The sequence below is a fragment of the Prunus persica genome, chromosome G8 (assembly GCF_000346465.2).
Source record: "Prunus persica cultivar Lovell chromosome G8, Prunus_persica_NCBIv2, whole genome shotgun sequence".
In the NCBI taxonomy this organism is placed as follows: Eukaryota; Viridiplantae; Streptophyta; class Magnoliopsida; order Rosales; family Rosaceae; genus Prunus; species Prunus persica.
The window spans coordinates 296,444-313,349 of NC_034016.1; the positions used below are offsets into that span (position 1 = coordinate 296,444).

The window sequence follows — 16,906 nt, forward strand, 5'->3', positions numbered from 1 at the left end:
ACATGTGTTGAAATTATTTTCTATTGCCTAAATTAAAAATAAGGATAAAATAGTTATTTTGTTTTAGGAAGGTGGAAAACTAATTTGGCATATGCGAGTTAAACTAGTTGATTAAGATGGTAAATTTAATTTGGGAGAGACGAGTTAGGCAGTTAGGCAAATTGATTAAGAAAATAAATCCGCTTCTCCCTCGCATAAAGGTTCGAGAAAGGGAGAGATTATAGAGTAGTACGGTACTACCACATCAGCATATGATACTCCCATTCCAAATTTGTCATGTGTCCCATAAAAGAAAATTAAAAATACTTGTACAGCTGGACTTTGACCTCCAATTTTACCCTTTAAAATAACATTAGAAATAAAATAAAATAAAAGAATACTCCTCCACCGTCTCTTTCCCTTGCCTCTGCCAATTGAAGTCTTCTTCTATCCATCTTCCTTTTAAGCAGGAGGAGAGGTTTGAGATGTGAGTTTGTTTCCTTCATTGTAGAAAAGCAGAGGAAGCTTCAAAGGAAAAGGGAGGAATAAACGGAGATTTGGGGTGGAGGAGGACTCCCGAAGGATTTTTTATTTTTTATTTTCTTCTTTTCTAATTTTATTCCAAAGGGTAAAATTGGAAGTCAAACACCAGTTGTATAAATAGTTGTAATTTTCTTTTAAATATGACACATGGCAAATTTTGAATAAAAGTATCATATGCTGACATGGTAGTACCGTATTATCTTATAATTTCTCCGAGAGAGGGGAGCTCTGAAACAAAAAGTAATTTTTCTAAGCTCTAAATTTTCTGTCTTTCGGCCCAATAAAAATCAGCCCACATCAACTCAGGGACTAGCACTATTTGTTTGGGCTGGGTTAGTAAGGGGCTATATCACGCGATCAGAGCCCCCATCTTCCACTTGTTAACTTTCCCTCCAAAAATCCCCAATCGTCACATACTCTCGCTCGCTCTCTGTAAGAAAGTAAAGAAGAAGAAGAAAATGGACGAATACTTACAGTACATGAAGACATTGCGTTCTCAGATGAACGGTGCGTTTCGATCTCTGTTAAGATTACCTTACACAAATATGATTTGATTGCTTTTTTTTCTTTTTGATATGAAAATTATAGATGTGGAGGATCAAGCTGCGAAGGTATCAGTGGAAGAGCAAATGCAACTGACCACCATTCAGACCTTGGAGAGCGATCTCAATTCTGGTTCTTCTTCTTCTTCCTGTTCGCATTTATAATTTCTGCTTATTTTTACTCAATTTTTCCGAATGAAAAATTTAATTCGGATTATTTCACTTGTAATTTCGTTTTTTTAATTATTTCTTAAAATTTATGAATAATCTGTGAAGAGTAATTCAGCAAAACTTTATTTGTTAATATCTCTTCTAGTTTCTATTTGTTTTAAACTTCCACCCTCAACTTCTTACACATACATCTATACAGTTTTTTTTTATAAAAAAAATAAATAAATAATTCGTGAGTATTTTTGTTTAGTTGATCATCGATGAATTTTTAAGAATCTATTTTATAAGGCATTTTCTATTTTTTTTTTTTTTGGGGTGTGTCTGTGCTCTGTACACTTGCCATGTATATAAATCTTTTAATTCTTTTTAAAACTAAATGGGTAAAAATTAAGATTCCTTTTCCCTTTAAATTTGGTTAATATCCGTATTTTTCTTTGCCCTACCTAATTAATTTCTAAAAGTCCAAAATAGATTTAGCAAATGTTCTAAATTGCTTGTATTTCGGAAAGGGAAAAACTACACATACTTCAGTAGAGCGGTGCATATATAATAGTTTGGTTTCACATCGAAGATCAATTCAAGTTGGAAGATATTTCCTGCTTCTGGTACCAATATGAAGGCCACTATTCAACTTTGTCTGCTAGCATGACTTGCTATATCATCTAACCTTTTTATTTGTGTATTATTATTTCTCAAATGCTGGAACATGGACTTTGCATCCCAGCTTCCTACTACAATAGCCTCATCTAATATGTGAACAAAATGCCTGTAATTTTTAAAGGACATCCTTGATACTGTTGAATCGGGTCTATCTTGATTCCATGCTAAAACTGGCTACACTTGATTCTTAGTCACATGAGTAGTGAGAAGTTGTTGGTTGGACAGTGAGATTTAAGCATGAGATGCATTCAATTGAATTGGATCTATGTTCAACTTTTTGAGTATCGTAATTATGCAAGGGTTTCTGTTTTTTATAAGTCCTGTATCGCACAGGATTTTGGAATCAATTATGGATCATATGTGGTTCCATAACAGGCTGTATCTAAGCTGTATTCCTTTCTGGGTTTATCATTCAATTTTATTTTTCCTTACAGTAATGCGGATGTTACAGTCATTTAAGTTTTCTTTTTATTTCAGTTAGTTGTGTATTTTGTAATCCAGCATTCGTCATTTATTGCATTTCGAATAATTTAAATGTATTGAGTTTGAGAAGTGAAATCAGAATATAATTTTACATTTATTTTCCAGTTAGTTGTTTTAACACTTTTGAACTGTTTACTCATTATTGTTGCAGCAATATCTGAAACAAAACGATTCATGGAAGACATTGAGCATATGAAGAACGCGAAGGGTCAAATATGCTCACTGATTTTGGAAAAACAGAGAAAGATAGCTTCTTTGGAGTCTGATTCATCCACCCTTATAAAGGTAGCCTCTTTGTGCGTGTGTGGCTTGCCATATTCATATTGAAAATTAATGTAATAATCAATCAAATTGAAAGTTGTAATGCTCAAGAAATATTTTGATACCTATGTAGACTTTGGAGCTTATCGAACAAGAGAGAACCAACTTATCTTCCAATCTTATAGAAAAAAGGTAATTCAACATGCAAGTTAAATTGATTGAATGCAGCTGATATCATATATCAACTTATCAACTTTCCATGTTCGTCATAACAGCACTTACTACATGAAGGTTAGAGAGGATATCAATGCCAAATTGCAGCAACACCAGGTTTGGTTTTGGAGTCACATTTATGTGTATTTGTGTTGTGTTCTATTCTCATTGCATTTAGAGTTCCCCTTTTCAATTTTGATCAGGATTGGGTCTATTCTCATCACACTCATATGGAACTGGGAGAGCATGGAATGGTACACCCTCATGTTTTCCTTCGTCTTTCTTTATTTACATATGTAATATTAGCTCCTTTGGTGTGGTTGGATGTCTTTCTAGTTTTCTCTAGTAGTTAGGTGTACAATTGCCTCACTTCTTTGACTTGATGTCTTGATTGAAGAAAGGGTAATGTTCCTATTATGGAAGTTGTTTTTCATCCTATCTTTGAGTGTAATTTATGAATATATTTTCCCATACTTTGACATATTATGAAGCTCTTGTAACTGCTGCTGAGTCGTTTTTATCTTTCTTGCTGTTGCTTTTGTTTTAAAGTTTAAAATTGTGCAGCTAGAAGTTAATTGTGTTGCAGGACTGATTAGAATTTATGCAGGTTAAGGAGAGATCTGATGAGCAAAGAGGTGAGTTTCAAGTTATGGCTTTTATACTCTTACATTACCCCCTTCTTCTATCATCAAGAATCTGTAGTGTATAATATAATTGAATGGTGACGCAAGCAAATGAAATGTGATCTGTTAAAGTTATTTATGCTGTCTAAGGTTAAGTCCTTCTGAATGAAAGCTAGTAATCCATAACCTGTTGCACTTTAACTGTTGATTCTTCTGAAGTCGCTGTTTACTTGCCTTTGCACCCTACCTTTTAAATGAAAATATGTAATAATCATTCAGTTTAAGAAAGAAGCATGGCCTTCCTGGCAAAGACGCTTTGGTATTTATAATTTTATCCTTTTTTTTTTTCTTTTCAAGGTAGCATATAAATTGAGGTATTTATCATGGGTTGTGAACCAGCTGAACCAAATTAGGTATTGTAAGAGGCTATGAGCAACTTGCCTCAATTATACATTAGTGATAGGGAAATATCTTTTGCTCCATGTTATGCTAGCACCGTGCCTTGTAATTAAAGATGAAGTCTCTTGAGGATAGTAGTTTTACTCAGGAATATAATTTTTTCAACTTCTTCATAAACTGTACTTCTTTGCAGGGAAGGCTTGCTTTGATAACCACCTCAGCATGGGCAATCAGGTATGAAACTACTTTCATTGATCCTTGAGATGCATGGAGCTATATGCAGTGGGAATCTCATGACTTATTTTTAAATAACAGGGCAATGATGCAAGGAAGAACCTAATGGCCACGTTGGACTCTGCTAAAGCCAAGCTTGATGAGATTTTAAAGATGAAATCTGAACTTGCTATAGAAAACCGCAAGGTTGCCTCTAAACTGGGATGCTGTTCCACTAAAATTAAGATGTATTGATTCATTCTTTTAGATGGGGTTCGCATAAAGGATATCCTGCCAGAGAGTCTGACATGCTACGTTCTTAGATTGTCAATTAGGGCAATATTTAGACATGATTCCCCCTAATCAACAGTCTTGATTTGCAGTTTGGCCACATACATGTTGGATTGTCCAACAAGAGAATTTCTTTCTTTTTCTCTGTGTGTCTGTTTGTCTGTCTTCCTTCTATATATGTATGTATTTATAATGTAAATAAATGGACACCTACTGTTATGAGATTCAATTTGAGTTGAAGTGAATCATATGAAGTTTACTCTACTTCTCACATCATTAAATTAAAGTTGCAACTATTTGACATCTCTCAGAGATTTCTGCTTTACAACTCAAGGTGTGATTGTTTATTCATTGTGAAGTTTTATTTATTTATTTTTTCTCTCGACTTTATTCTCCTGAAGGAGTATTTTACCAAGCTTTGTTGTTCTTGTTCTCTACTTTTCCTTGTGAAAAATAAAAAATGATGTCTGTCTAGCAAAGAAGAAAAATAATAGACAAGAAACGTAAGGAAGCTAATATTTTCTAAAGCACCCTCATTCTTATGCTGCTTTCTTGTGCCAATTCAGATGAAACAGGCTGTTGAGCAAGCAAATTGCAGGGAAAATGATTTTAAGGTCAGTTGTTTTCTCAATACAAATAGGTGCAGTCTTTGTGCATGAATGCATGCCTGTGAGCATAATGTAATCAGATGTGGAACACATTTCAGATATTTATAGGATGTTGAAATTTGTTGCTAAGATATACTCTGTGAGGTTGGCACAATGGCATCACACTAATTGTTGATTTCTTTTCTCACAATGGGTGATTCCAGCCAGAGCTAAGGGCAATGGATGTAAACACCCTTGAAGAGGAATACGATGCCCTTCTATCAGATAAAGCTGGAGTAACTGAATACCTGAAGTCTCTGCAGGACCAAATTGAGAAACTGAAGGTGACTGTTTATCAGGTTTCTCCTTGGTGTTTAAAGATTACAGAAAGTAATAACCATGTGATCATTTGATGATATGGCCAATCAAAGTGGCCAAAGCTGGGTCTGTGGAAGGAAGGTTTATTACTGAAATAGACATGAAAGGGAATTATCTGGCATATGGTGCATAGTTTCCGTGGAAATTTCATGGTTTGGATATTTATGATTATTGAAGTCTAGGGTCAGTGCATATGTTTTGGAAAAGAAGACGATTTTTTATAATAAATTGTATTCTTTTGTTCGTTGAACCTGTGCTGTTAACAGGAAATATCTCATGTGGTTAAATGTGCTTGTGGAGAGGAATACAAAGTGGTAGTGGACTTTTGTGTATAAAAACTTGAAACTAGGGCATGAATTTGGGCAAGATGGAAGGCTGAGAAATGGAATCATCAGTTGGCTGGACTACTTGGTTTGCTGTTCAGGTAAGTGTCCAAACAAAAGTCAAAAACAATTTCTGATACCTTTGTTGCAACAAGGACGTAATGATATTACTTTAGTTGTTGGTACAGTGCAAGTTGAAAGTAGTTTGTCTTTAGTGAATAGACGTTATTTCCGTTGCAAACATTATATTGTACATGAAAATATGTTTGTATCTCAAGTGAGTGGTGAATTTCATTAGTTGTGCTAAATCAATCATTCAAATTTTTGATAAATTGGTTTTCTTAGAGAAAATGATGAAACATGGCTTTGACATTCACCTCTCTAACATGGCTTTTGATAGAAATATATCTGCCATTATTCACCACATGTATATAGGTGAGTTTTGTGTTTCATAATTATTAAAATGAAATACGATTGGCCTAACAAATGCTTAAACAAAGCACTTTAGGGTGTGTTTGAATGTCTAGTAGACAGGATTTCATAGATGGGAGCCCTTTTTGTAGTAGTTAGTGATGAAATTAAAAGATGCACGGAAAAATGAAAATTTCAGTTATTTTATACGTATATACTTGCAGAAACTGAAATTACTTACAAGAAGTTGAGATGTATATTCTCTTATGTGTGGTACTCAGACTTGTGCTTGAGTTGTCGAAATATGTTCCCTATATAGAGAAGTAAAGGAGAAATTATGGAAAAACTAAAATCACTTGATACCCATTGCTTCAATTGCTGCTGAGATATCATGGGCTTGATAGCTCTCCACAAGGACGATGTTAGGGCTATCTTGTGGGACTACATCTTCTCTTTTGAAACTATCTTCACCATGAAAAAGCTTCTCACTGCCATACTCAACCGAGCTTCTTAGAACTAGGGTCTTATGGAGGCCAGCCAGCAGGTCTTCATAATCTGTATCTCCTTTTTCCCCAACAAACACAACCACTTTGGATAGATCAATTCCCCACCGGACGGAAAGATATCTACATAGCACAACAGAACAGTAATTTAATCATAACTAAGCATTTTGTTGATGTCTTGCATAATATAGTAAGTAAATGAAACCCAACCTTAGTGCTTGTATTCTTGATGCAACTAGTGGTACAACATTTAATCTTGATGCTACACGAGTGTAGACAAGGTTGCACCGGAAGCCCCTCATCCGCAGCCTTTGGCGCACGTCATCGACCCTTCGAGTCTGAAATTGATACACCAGATCATTATAAAAAATTTATGAAACTACAAATGTATGTCTTAAGGCACCACTTTCCATTGAGGTTAGTAATTTTTCTACAGCATAGTAAGTTTCTCACCTTGGCTCCTGGTTTCACATTATAAGAGTAGCACCTAGAGCTACTTGATCCTGCATACTCCATGATGTCATCGTCAGCCCCAACTTCTAACGTGGCTAGCCTTGGCACCATGGACCTCACATTCTCTCCAGGCCATCTATACTCAATATGGATTTCATAATCTGCATCAGCTGCCAAATCCCTCCATGGGTAATACATTTCACTCCCACTTTTGCAGACCAACGCATCAAAATCTTCTATGTTTACTTGGCAGCCTTTAAATGATTTGATGGTCTCTTGTAAACTTGAACCAGTTAACAACACCAAACCTACTTGACCCTGGCCATGGCCTACGCTTGCTGCTTTCTTTACACACATCAGAGTTTCCTGAAATATCTGGGCATCATCTCCATTCTGGTCATAACAATCAATGGCTATTACAAATAGCCTCTGCCTTCTACCAGGACCATAATTAACACCAGTATTGCTGTTGGATGAAGCCATTCTAGTTATGGCTTCAATGAGTTCCCTCTGTCTCGTTGCTGCATCAAGCTCTCCATTATGCTTGAAGTCTCCCTCTACAGAGAATCTCAAAGAAAGATCTTCCACATCTTTTAGAGAGTCACTCAATGGTTCTTCAGGAATTGGCATGATCTGAAGGCGGGTGGTGGGGTGGCGGTGTCGGGAATGTTCAACATGGGAGAGGTAGTTTCGGCAGTGTTCTGTCCACGAAAAGCGGTGGATGTTCTTTAGGCCATTCTTTCTGCATTCGAGCCAGAGGTTTTTGTCTCCAACAAGCTTTAGAAGTGCATCTTCTATTGCTTTCTGGTCGTGTGGGTCAACTAGGAGGCCGTTGTTTAGTGCCTGATAGTACAGAGTCAGCTACCCATTAGTTCTTTAGACATAAAGTGATACTAATTGTACCACATTGTCATAGAGATTGGACTCATCACATCTCTAATAGAAGTGAGACCCACACATACAATTGTGCTCCACCTCTATTATGGAAATAATGTGGTAGAAATAGTATTCTTAGACATACATCCGCACCTGCACGTTTTAGTCACATGGAATCTTGAAGGTTTTTCTTAAACTTCCAAATACATTATTAGTAGGTTATATTATAGCAGACTCCTGTGGGTTTGGATATAGGACATGTACTAGTTACCTTTAGAATATCCACAGGTCCTCCATTTTTCGTGGCGACCACTGGTAAGCCATAAGCAGCTGCCTGAAAACATAATCACATGAATATAAACATGTAAATCGTTTTGAGAGAAAAATGTGGGGGAGGGGGGGGTGTTTGGGTTAGTAATTACAGGTTCACAAGATTATCCCTACTAGAGCCTAGAGGCTAGAGGTGAAGCATAATAGCAGCATAGGCTAACCTCTATAATTGTAAGACCGAAGGGTTCCACGAGAGCTGGGTTGATGAAAACACCCTTCAATAGAATTCCCCATAAAGTGTTACTGTTAGTAATTTAGGTGTTGAAAAGAAAAGACTAGCAGGTAACGTGTGCATATTAGAAAAACAAACAATCCCAGGTCCATCTATTAAGAAATAGTTGTGGCCCTGTATCACATAGTATGCACCTTTGTTTTGGCAGCTAGACGATATATGTCAGGCACATCCGATTGCTTGTGATGCTTGGGATAGGCCACTTGCCCATACAAATCATACTTGTCAATGAGCTTGAGCACGGTTGTTAGAACAACTGAACTGCTATTTGACATTTCTTCAATGTCATCTCTGTTACCAAGTATTAGTGTCTGCATAAACAATAGGTGTTACCAAGTATTAGTTTCTGCTTTAAACAATAGGTGATGCTCGGTACTCAGCAATATTATTTACTGTATTGAAGCCGATTTTAGTTATGGGAAATTAAAGTGTGAACTTTACCAAGTTGGCTAGCTCCCGTAGAGCTTGGCATTGCCCCAAATGCCTTGAGCAATGTAGTGACATTTTTCTTGGGGTCAGGACGAGACAGTGCAAGTATGGTGGGCTTGTGAGGGTTGGTGAAAAATCGCATGACCTGCATTGCAACAAACAAAATAAATGGCAGACATTTCTAATTAGGTATGTGAAGTGAAACTAAATCCTTTTTGTTACCAATAGGTAATAACGTGCATATTATAAGTCTAAGCCTAGTTTGTTTATAGGAAAAGCTATGTAGGAGATTGTAGACTGTTTCGTTTGTTTTCTTTTGTATAACTAAATGAATGGGGTGGGAACATATGAAAGGAAAAAAATAGGTGGAAGAATATGCAACCTCGGACCATATTAGAGGCAGATGCCTTTTGTTTTGACCTCTGTCAGAGCCAATCAATGATTTCAGATCTCCATCTCCTTCCGTATCTTGGGCTATAACATAGCTGAAGTCCATGCCTGGAGGTATAACCTAATGCCACCATCACGTAGTGATTAGTATGTACAAGAATTTGGAAAGAAAAGAATGAAGTTTGAGACATGGCAGTGTTTAGTCATGAAAAAGCCAAGCCACAATCAGTGATAATGAGGAGAGCGACTGTGCAGTATGCATACCACCATTCTTGGCATGTATCGTCCAAGGCAGCTAACTCCACGACGCCTCCTAACCCTGAGCTTCCTCTCCAACTTGAGATCGAAGCCGTCATAGAGTCCCCATTGCTCCTCAATCTCTTGCCTTGTGCTGGTGACCACCATTTCAGCAGAATCCAATCCCAGCTCCTCAGCCTCGATCCTCTTCATGATTTTGTAGGTTGCATTGATGTCTCCCTTTGATAACCTCCCTTGTTTGAGCAATTGTTCAAACTTGTTTCGGCCTAATGAATGCCCAGTTAGCACCATTGGCACGTTCAAGGCCCCAGACAAGTGGGCAGCCACCTCCCCACCATCAGCATAGTGGCCATGGATCACATAAGGCCATTTCGGTCTCCCTCCGTTGACTTCTTCACCAAGAGCTCTTGCCATGTTCACAATGTGGCCGAGAGCCCCGTCAACGAATTCAGGTATGTGAGGCCAAAGTGACTCTTTAGGTATGTACCTGCAGGCAGTATGCCTCAATCAAATTCAAGTGTGTATTCTTCATGTTCACCATAATCAGTAGACACTAGGGTCATAGCATTAGGGTTGAAGACAAGAGAAGAGTGAGTTATTACTTGTCACGGGGCCCACAGGGGATTCGGACGATATAAGCTCCACAGCTGCCGCTGCCATCAGGTGGACAAATGAGCATCTCATTGGGTTCACCGTAGCTAGAGTCTACCTCCGGTGAAGTAATTTGTCTAGTTAGCAGATCAACTCGGTAGACTCCTTTTGTATTGGCCAGAGCACGAGCAAGTTCCACCACATATTTCACCTAAATTAATAGCTACCATATGTAAGTCCATAAACCAACATACTTTTTTTTTATGATCTTAATTATCATTTAGTCTAACTCTTAATCAGTATATTATTGTTATTATCACCTGACCACCTGTATCAGAATCTCTTCCGAGTTCCATGTTTTCTCCACGAATCAACCCATGAATGCTACAGCAAGGTAAGAACAAGAAACATGAAACAGTATGAAAAATTATGCAATGCTTTTACTTAAACTTGCTGTATTTAATGAATGAATGAAATACCTGATTAGGACAATGTAAAGATGCCTAGACTTATCAATATCATCGGACCATATGCGGATGTCGGATATAGTTCTTAAAATATCCTTGACAAGTGGTTCCCCTTTTTCCTTTTCCCCTTCTTTTTCCTTCTCCCCTTCGGACAGCTCCGAAAGGTCATCCTCTGCGTCGTGACGCCCTTGTTCTCGCTCCAGACGTCGTTTTGCAAGTCTTCGTGCATCATCCCATGCAATCTGCAGCAGTCACGCACACAAACACACCCACCAAATTAAACAACTTTCACTTCTATGTGTCTCCAATTAATTTCAACTTATATTTCCTAATTAATTTTATGCACATTATATATATAGTTTAAATGGAATGAGATTCCTTTTCTTTCTTTCTACTTTCATGTTGAATGGAAATTGTTTCATATATCCCTATTAATATTACATATGCACTTTGTCTTTGTGAGAGATGAGATTTCTCATCACCTGTTTCTTTTTACGAGCGAGATGCCAAATGCGCCAGCACGTATTCTCAAGCCTATTGCTGCGTTCACGGGTATTCCTTGTAGCTATTACCTGCACCAACACCACCACCACCACATATATATGAATTCATATTTTTTTAAAGCATTTGTTATCACGAGTTCTGCACTAGGAGAAAATCAGTATTGTGTTTGTGTAAGTAAACATAGACCTCTCAAACCTCAAAACATATTCTCATCACTCATCCTATTCCTATGTTGTGAATCAGATTCTGTTTCATTGAGTTCCACAAGTGCTTTATATTATCTCATTCCAATTAACTAATTAAATATATTTATATAACATCCATCAAGTGCTTTATGGAAATGCATTATCATTGTTTTTCAAAACAGATTTGTTTTCGAAAATATTGGTTAGATATTAATTCAATGTCTTGCTAGCACGGGAGAGGTATGATATGAGGTTAGGAAAAGCTGCAAAAACTTGAGAGAGAGAGAGAGAGAGAGAGAGAGAGAGAGAGAGACCTTAACCCATGTCCTGTGGAGGTCAGACTCATCAAAGCTATTGATAACTTCTTCCACAAAGTACTTAGTGGGGCTAAACATCTTTTCCTCCTTTACTTGCTCTTCAAACTTCGCAATTTTCACCCTCCCGTCATTCATCTTCCTTGTGTTACTTCCTGCATCCAAAATTGCTTCCAAATAACCGTTTAACCAGTCGTTTCCCGCCATCTCTCTCTCTCTACTCTGCTTTCCTGCCCTGTTTCACCCTCCTTGTTGTTTCAAAGACACAGGCAAGGCTGAACGCTACTGCTTCAAGCTTTGGAATGTGAAATAAGAGATGTTTCAATGGCTTATATATACAAATATCAGTTCATGTAACTAAAAGCATTGAGAAATAATGAGAATATAGTTCAAAAGTTCAATTCCTGGAATCTTGTAATTAGGGAATAAAATAAAATAGAATACTGCAAGTATTAGATTGCAAAGTATATCTCATGTATATATATGGTTTGATGCTGACTAAAAAAAATTTATGCTCTACAGTCTAGAGAGAGAGAGAGAGAGAGAGAGAGAGAGAGAGAGAGAGATGGTTTCAAAGAAACTTGAACTTTGAAACCATCATGGGTGAAGAAGCAAAGCTCCTTATAAAGGCTTCGCCTTTTAAATTGGCACTAATTTTAATATTCATATATCTACAAATTTGTCAATATGGATTGGGTGGTTTTGGTTCTCTCATTTTCGTGTAGAGGTTGATCACACAAATGATATATTTATTCTCTCCTCAACACTGGAAAATGTTATTTTGAATTTACAATGAGAATCCATTTCCAATTATACAATCATATATAGACTCCAACCGATCTGAATTTAAGATGGGGCATATGAAATTGAAAGAGGAAAACCGAAAGAAAAAAGGAGAAACAAATGCGAACATCAATATCCCACAATGAAAATTGATAGTCCATGTATGCATGTGTTATAACTAGTATCTACCTTGACACTTGTCAAAAATGTCCACACGTTAGTACAAAATAACATTGGGAATAAACTATTCTCATATTCAAAATGTCTGGATGTTAAGTCGATCGACTAGGTTAAATTTTGTGATATTTTGTCTTTGGATGTATATATCGACAGCCCAATTTTGTGTGTGTGTCCTTATTTTATTTTTTAAAATTTATGACTGATTTCGATAGAATTACTTCATTGTTTATCTTTAACTCTAAATCTTAAGCAATAAACATAACGATAGATAGATTCTCTAACGAAGAATTATATAAAATAGTAATAAAATTGTAGCTCAAGTTATTAAGAGTATTTATCATTGCACCTGAGGTCTTAGATTCAATTCCCCACTTCCCAATATCATTTATATAAAATAAAAAAATATTAAATAAAATGTACACAAGACGATCGACGGGGCGATGGCACTCGAGTATGGATACCTATATATGCATTAACATGACAAGTAGAATACCTACCAATATACCCTTCCACTCCCTTACCGTTCCTTTTCTTTCCTTTTCCTTTCTTTTCTTTTTCCTCTTTTCAAAGTTTCAATTGGGGCTAGGATTGTGAAAGATTGATAATAGTGTAGCACCAATGGGCAAAAAGGCATTTGATATCATGTAAAAGAGAAGAGAATCATTTTTTGTTATAATGGTGGCGTGAAAGGGGACCTTTTGGGACTTTTACAGTACATTTTTTGTTTTGCATATATAATTTTGCATATTGTCTGTCAACTATTTTGGCATGAGAGCAAAGAGACACTCTCGTTAAGTATTTTTGTCTTCATTGGCACAACAGACAAGTCTTTCCATTCTCTAGTTATTGGTCCGCTTCTCCTCCAATCCCTTCTTCTATAAAATTATTTTTCCACAAATCAAATGTATTTTGCACTGCACTCCATTTCTTATGGGAGTTAATTTTCACACTCCTCTTTTTTTTGTTTATACTTTATTTTATTTTTTAGAACACTTCCATCCATTTATCATGGTAAAGGGCAAGGGGAGGCAAGGACTATTACTATTCACTTAAATAGTGGCAGCCGTTGGAAAAGGCTTGTGGTGTTTCCGCCCATTACCATGGCAATCACTATTCACATAAGATATGATGAGAGGAATTTGTATAAAGTTTTGGTATGGGAAGTGAAAAATATGACTACGTTTTTATTTTTTTTAAATTCTGAAATTTTTTTTTTTTTTTTGGTTGCTGACCTCAGCAAACCCAAGGTAGAGCAAGGGCTAGTTTTGCCTAAGGGCCAGCCTAGGCTTGTGGAGCCCACACCCAACTCGGGCAAAAAAAGCCTGCTGGAACGCCTTTTTCTTCTTGGGGCCCCCTTGCCCGAGCCCTGGCTAATCGATGGAACTGCTTTTAATACTTTTTAATCAATTTTGTTTTTTTTTTTGTTCTTTCTCTTTTCTATTCTACTCTTATCCTACATTAATAAAATTAAAAAAAATTTAACATAAAATAAAATAAAATAAACAAAAACGAAAAAAGAAGTTAGAGAATCTTCTACTCCTTCATCTTGTCTTTCCCACTCCTCCACCACAAAAACGAAACTCAGCCACTATCTCCGACGAACTTGAGTTGTTTCCAGGGAATACCAAATTTTGGCATATGAATCTACAATAAATTATTTTTTCAGTCTTTTATGAATCATGCTTTCCCCGTTTCTATAAGAACCCACAAGAAAATATACATATTCAATTTTTGATGTGTTTGTTTTAAAAAATTAAAGTAAATTTAGGTTTTGACCACACAAAAACTTTTACTTTTGGAAAAAGCCAAAATTTGTAAAGGATTCCTTAGGAAATCCAAAAATAAATAAGGGCAATTTTGTCAATTTAAACTTTTTTTTAAAAAAAAAATTTCTCCTTTAGTCTTTTCCAAAGTCTTAACATGAACTAATACGGTAACCATTAATCATGCCTCCTAATTGGAAAAAAGCAAAGTCTTTGCATACTATTCTTTGCAGCAAAACATGCAATCCATAAAACCACTTTTGACAGAATGAAGGAAACCTTTAGGAATTAATCCTTAAGCTCAAGCGAGACAATCAAATGTCGTCCACATACAAATTTATATTTTTCTCGAAAATATTTAGGCAAAAAAAAAAAGGGGCTCTTATGATACGTGTTCACTATTCATTGAAGGCGTAGAAGACGCTCTCACTTCTTTCTTCTTCTCTTTTTTTGTTTAATGTTTTATTTTATGTTAAATTTTCTTAATTTTAGTTATCAAAACATCAATGTAGGGTAAGAGTAGAATAGGAAAGAGAAAGAACAAAATTGATTAAAAAGTATTAAAAAGCAAAATGGAGTGTAAGTGGAGAAAAGGAGAGTGGGAAAATGAACTCCCTTTTTAAATCTTCATATTATATACAGCTAAAATGTACGTTTTTTAAAATTAAATTTGAGTGTTAGGTTAGGCTTTAATCTTACTTAAAACTAACTACCCCTTAATAAATTTCAGGTTTTCTATAAAAGCAAAATTCCATTAATTTTCGAGTTTACATAGTTTAGATATAAACATATAGTTAGAATCCTATGAATTGATTGAATTAAGAATCATATATTAAGAATAATTTTTAATGAAGTTGCTTTACTTTTATCATGGTTTCGGATATATTCCAGTTGGTAGTCGTATATCTATCATTTCTTTTCTATGAAAAAGTTTAAGTTTAAAATTTTTCACTCCTCAAATGTTGTAAATCAAAAATAATATTACAGTTGAATGAGCTTAGAAAATAGGGGGGGTTTCTCACACACATACAACCAAGATACCATGGGAATTCGAAATTGAGACTTCTAGTTTACAAATCAAAGTCATTTTTCACTGAACTAGACCCCGTTAGCATCAAAGTTAAACTAAACATTAACCTCGACATAAGAGAATAATCACTCACATAAGTGCTTTTTTCACAACTTTTTAACCTTTCCAAAATATTCCACTAATTAAGTTGGCATGCATGGTATATTTGAGTGAACTATCTATGTATCTTGTTGGGCATCAGATTCCTTAAAGCAAAGACAGTTGGCAGCAGAGGCTCATATTGTGATCACCTTACCTAAAGATTGAACTAATTGTAGACAAAACAAGTAACAAACAATCCATATATATGACCATGAAAGCAGAGAAAAAGAGAAAATAAAAGGAAATATATATATATGAACATAAAATAGGGCGAAGTAAAGGAAAAAAACAAAAGAAAACCAGAGGCTAGGAAAGAGATGGTAGTGTATGAACATGGGAGTTGGGAAAGTTACATCAAAATGATAAAGAGATGATGAAGTGGGCATCGATGAGGAAGTGAGCATAATATGGGGCTCAAAACCGAAAGGGCAAAATACCATAGGATATTTCAAGGAATATCCTATGTGTTTAGGACTCTGTCACGTTTCTGGCCATTCAATTCTTTTCCTCCTTTTTATCTTCCTCTCTCACCCTCTAACCCTCCCATCCCATGACATCTACGCCACTTGCACTTATTGACATTACAGCCACTTGATAACAAATAATAGGGCTTCGATGCGATTGGTGTACAGTACTGATTCTTTCTTCTTAAAATTGTCGGCTTCTTTGCAAGAAACTTATAACTCAAGTGATTAAGATTATTTATCTTTATACATCCGACTCCCAAGCAATGATAGAATGCACATCTAGGCCATTCATTCTAAATATTTTTCAATTCTTATATAAATCATCGTCCATCCATATATACAATTTATTTATTTATAGTGGCTATGGTATAAAGCATCAGACTTTTCTCAAGAACAATCACAGGATTATTGTTGTTTCCCAGCACTGGAAAGTTCCAATATTCATGACCTTATCACTGGGAATTTAAAGTTTACCATTAAAGAAACAAGAATACAGTGACTAATTTTTTTAATAAAGAAAAAAAATCAAAGAAAATAATGACTAATTTAATCACAAGAATATCACTAATACCAAAAAGTTGTTATTTGGGCGAAGGATGTAGCCCTTTATAAAGTCCTAATTTAACGCGTCCCCTCTACAAACACGTATACATGTCGCAATTCCCCAAGTACATATTATGTAGAATGAAATGGATGGGACATATCGCACAATCTCAGCTTTGAGGAAGATTTACAACAAAGTTCATTTAATTAGGTTCTAATTTCTTAAAAAGAAGTTAATAATAGTGTCCTGCCCATTTGCCGACGGAGTTTAACTCAAAAGACTATTGTATTAACTTATAGATCAGTGGTATTATGTTTGAATTCCAATAACATATTGTCATTGTAAATAAGTAAGAAATTAAAGAGGAGTAGTAGAAAATACATGAAGTC

At 35.8% G+C, this 16,906-nt stretch overlaps 2 protein-coding genes across 3 annotated transcripts; one reads left to right on the forward strand and one right to left on the reverse strand.

The window, feature by feature from the left end:
- On the forward strand, positions 914-5,974 carry LOC18767274. Of its 2 annotated transcripts, XM_007201821.2 has the most exons (12): positions 914-1,029; positions 1,111-1,197; positions 2,530-2,663; positions 2,773-2,831; positions 2,915-2,969; positions 3,056-3,106; positions 3,460-3,487; positions 4,068-4,108; positions 4,190-4,294; positions 4,945-4,992; positions 5,190-5,309; positions 5,610-5,974. In XM_007201821.2, the coding sequence occupies exons 1-12, from the start codon at positions 981-983 to the stop codon at positions 5,676-5,678; spliced, it is 846 nt and encodes a 281-aa protein (XP_007201883.2). In that variant the 5' UTR covers positions 914-980; the 3' UTR covers positions 5,679-5,974. The 2 variants fall into 2 exon arrangements, with proteins under 2 accessions (XP_007201883.2, XP_020425237.1); XM_020569648.1 differs by lacking the exons at positions 914-1,029; positions 1,111-1,197 and adding an exon at positions 1,212-1,840.
- LOC18768098 (probable sucrose-phosphate synthase 4) lies at positions 6,258-12,166 on the reverse strand. Its single transcript, XM_020570456.1, is given in 15 exon segments — positions 6,258-6,703; positions 6,791-6,918; positions 7,034-7,876; positions 8,181-8,243; positions 8,401-8,454; positions 8,606-8,782; positions 8,913-8,948; positions 8,950-9,045; positions 9,283-9,411; positions 9,555-10,035; positions 10,151-10,350; positions 10,460-10,523; positions 10,619-10,848; positions 11,089-11,178; positions 11,610-12,166. Coding segments are annotated over 15 exon segments (3,072 nt in total). The 5' UTR covers positions 11,817-12,166; the 3' UTR covers positions 6,258-6,429.

Bases quoted from the DNA above. Each gene is read 5' to 3' on its own strand.
- LOC18767274 (XM_007201821.2), top strand. From the start codon at position 981: ATGGACGAATACTTACAGTACATGAAGACATTGCGTTCTCAGATGAAC. The intron at 1,030-1,110 runs GTGCGTTTCGAT...TGAAAATTATAG, and splicing joins ATTGCGTTCTCAGATGAACG to ATGTGGAGGATCAAGCTGCG. The intron at 4,295-4,944 runs GTTGCCTCTAAA...GTGCCAATTCAG, and splicing joins TTGCTATAGAAAACCGCAAG to ATGAAACAGGCTGTTGAGCA.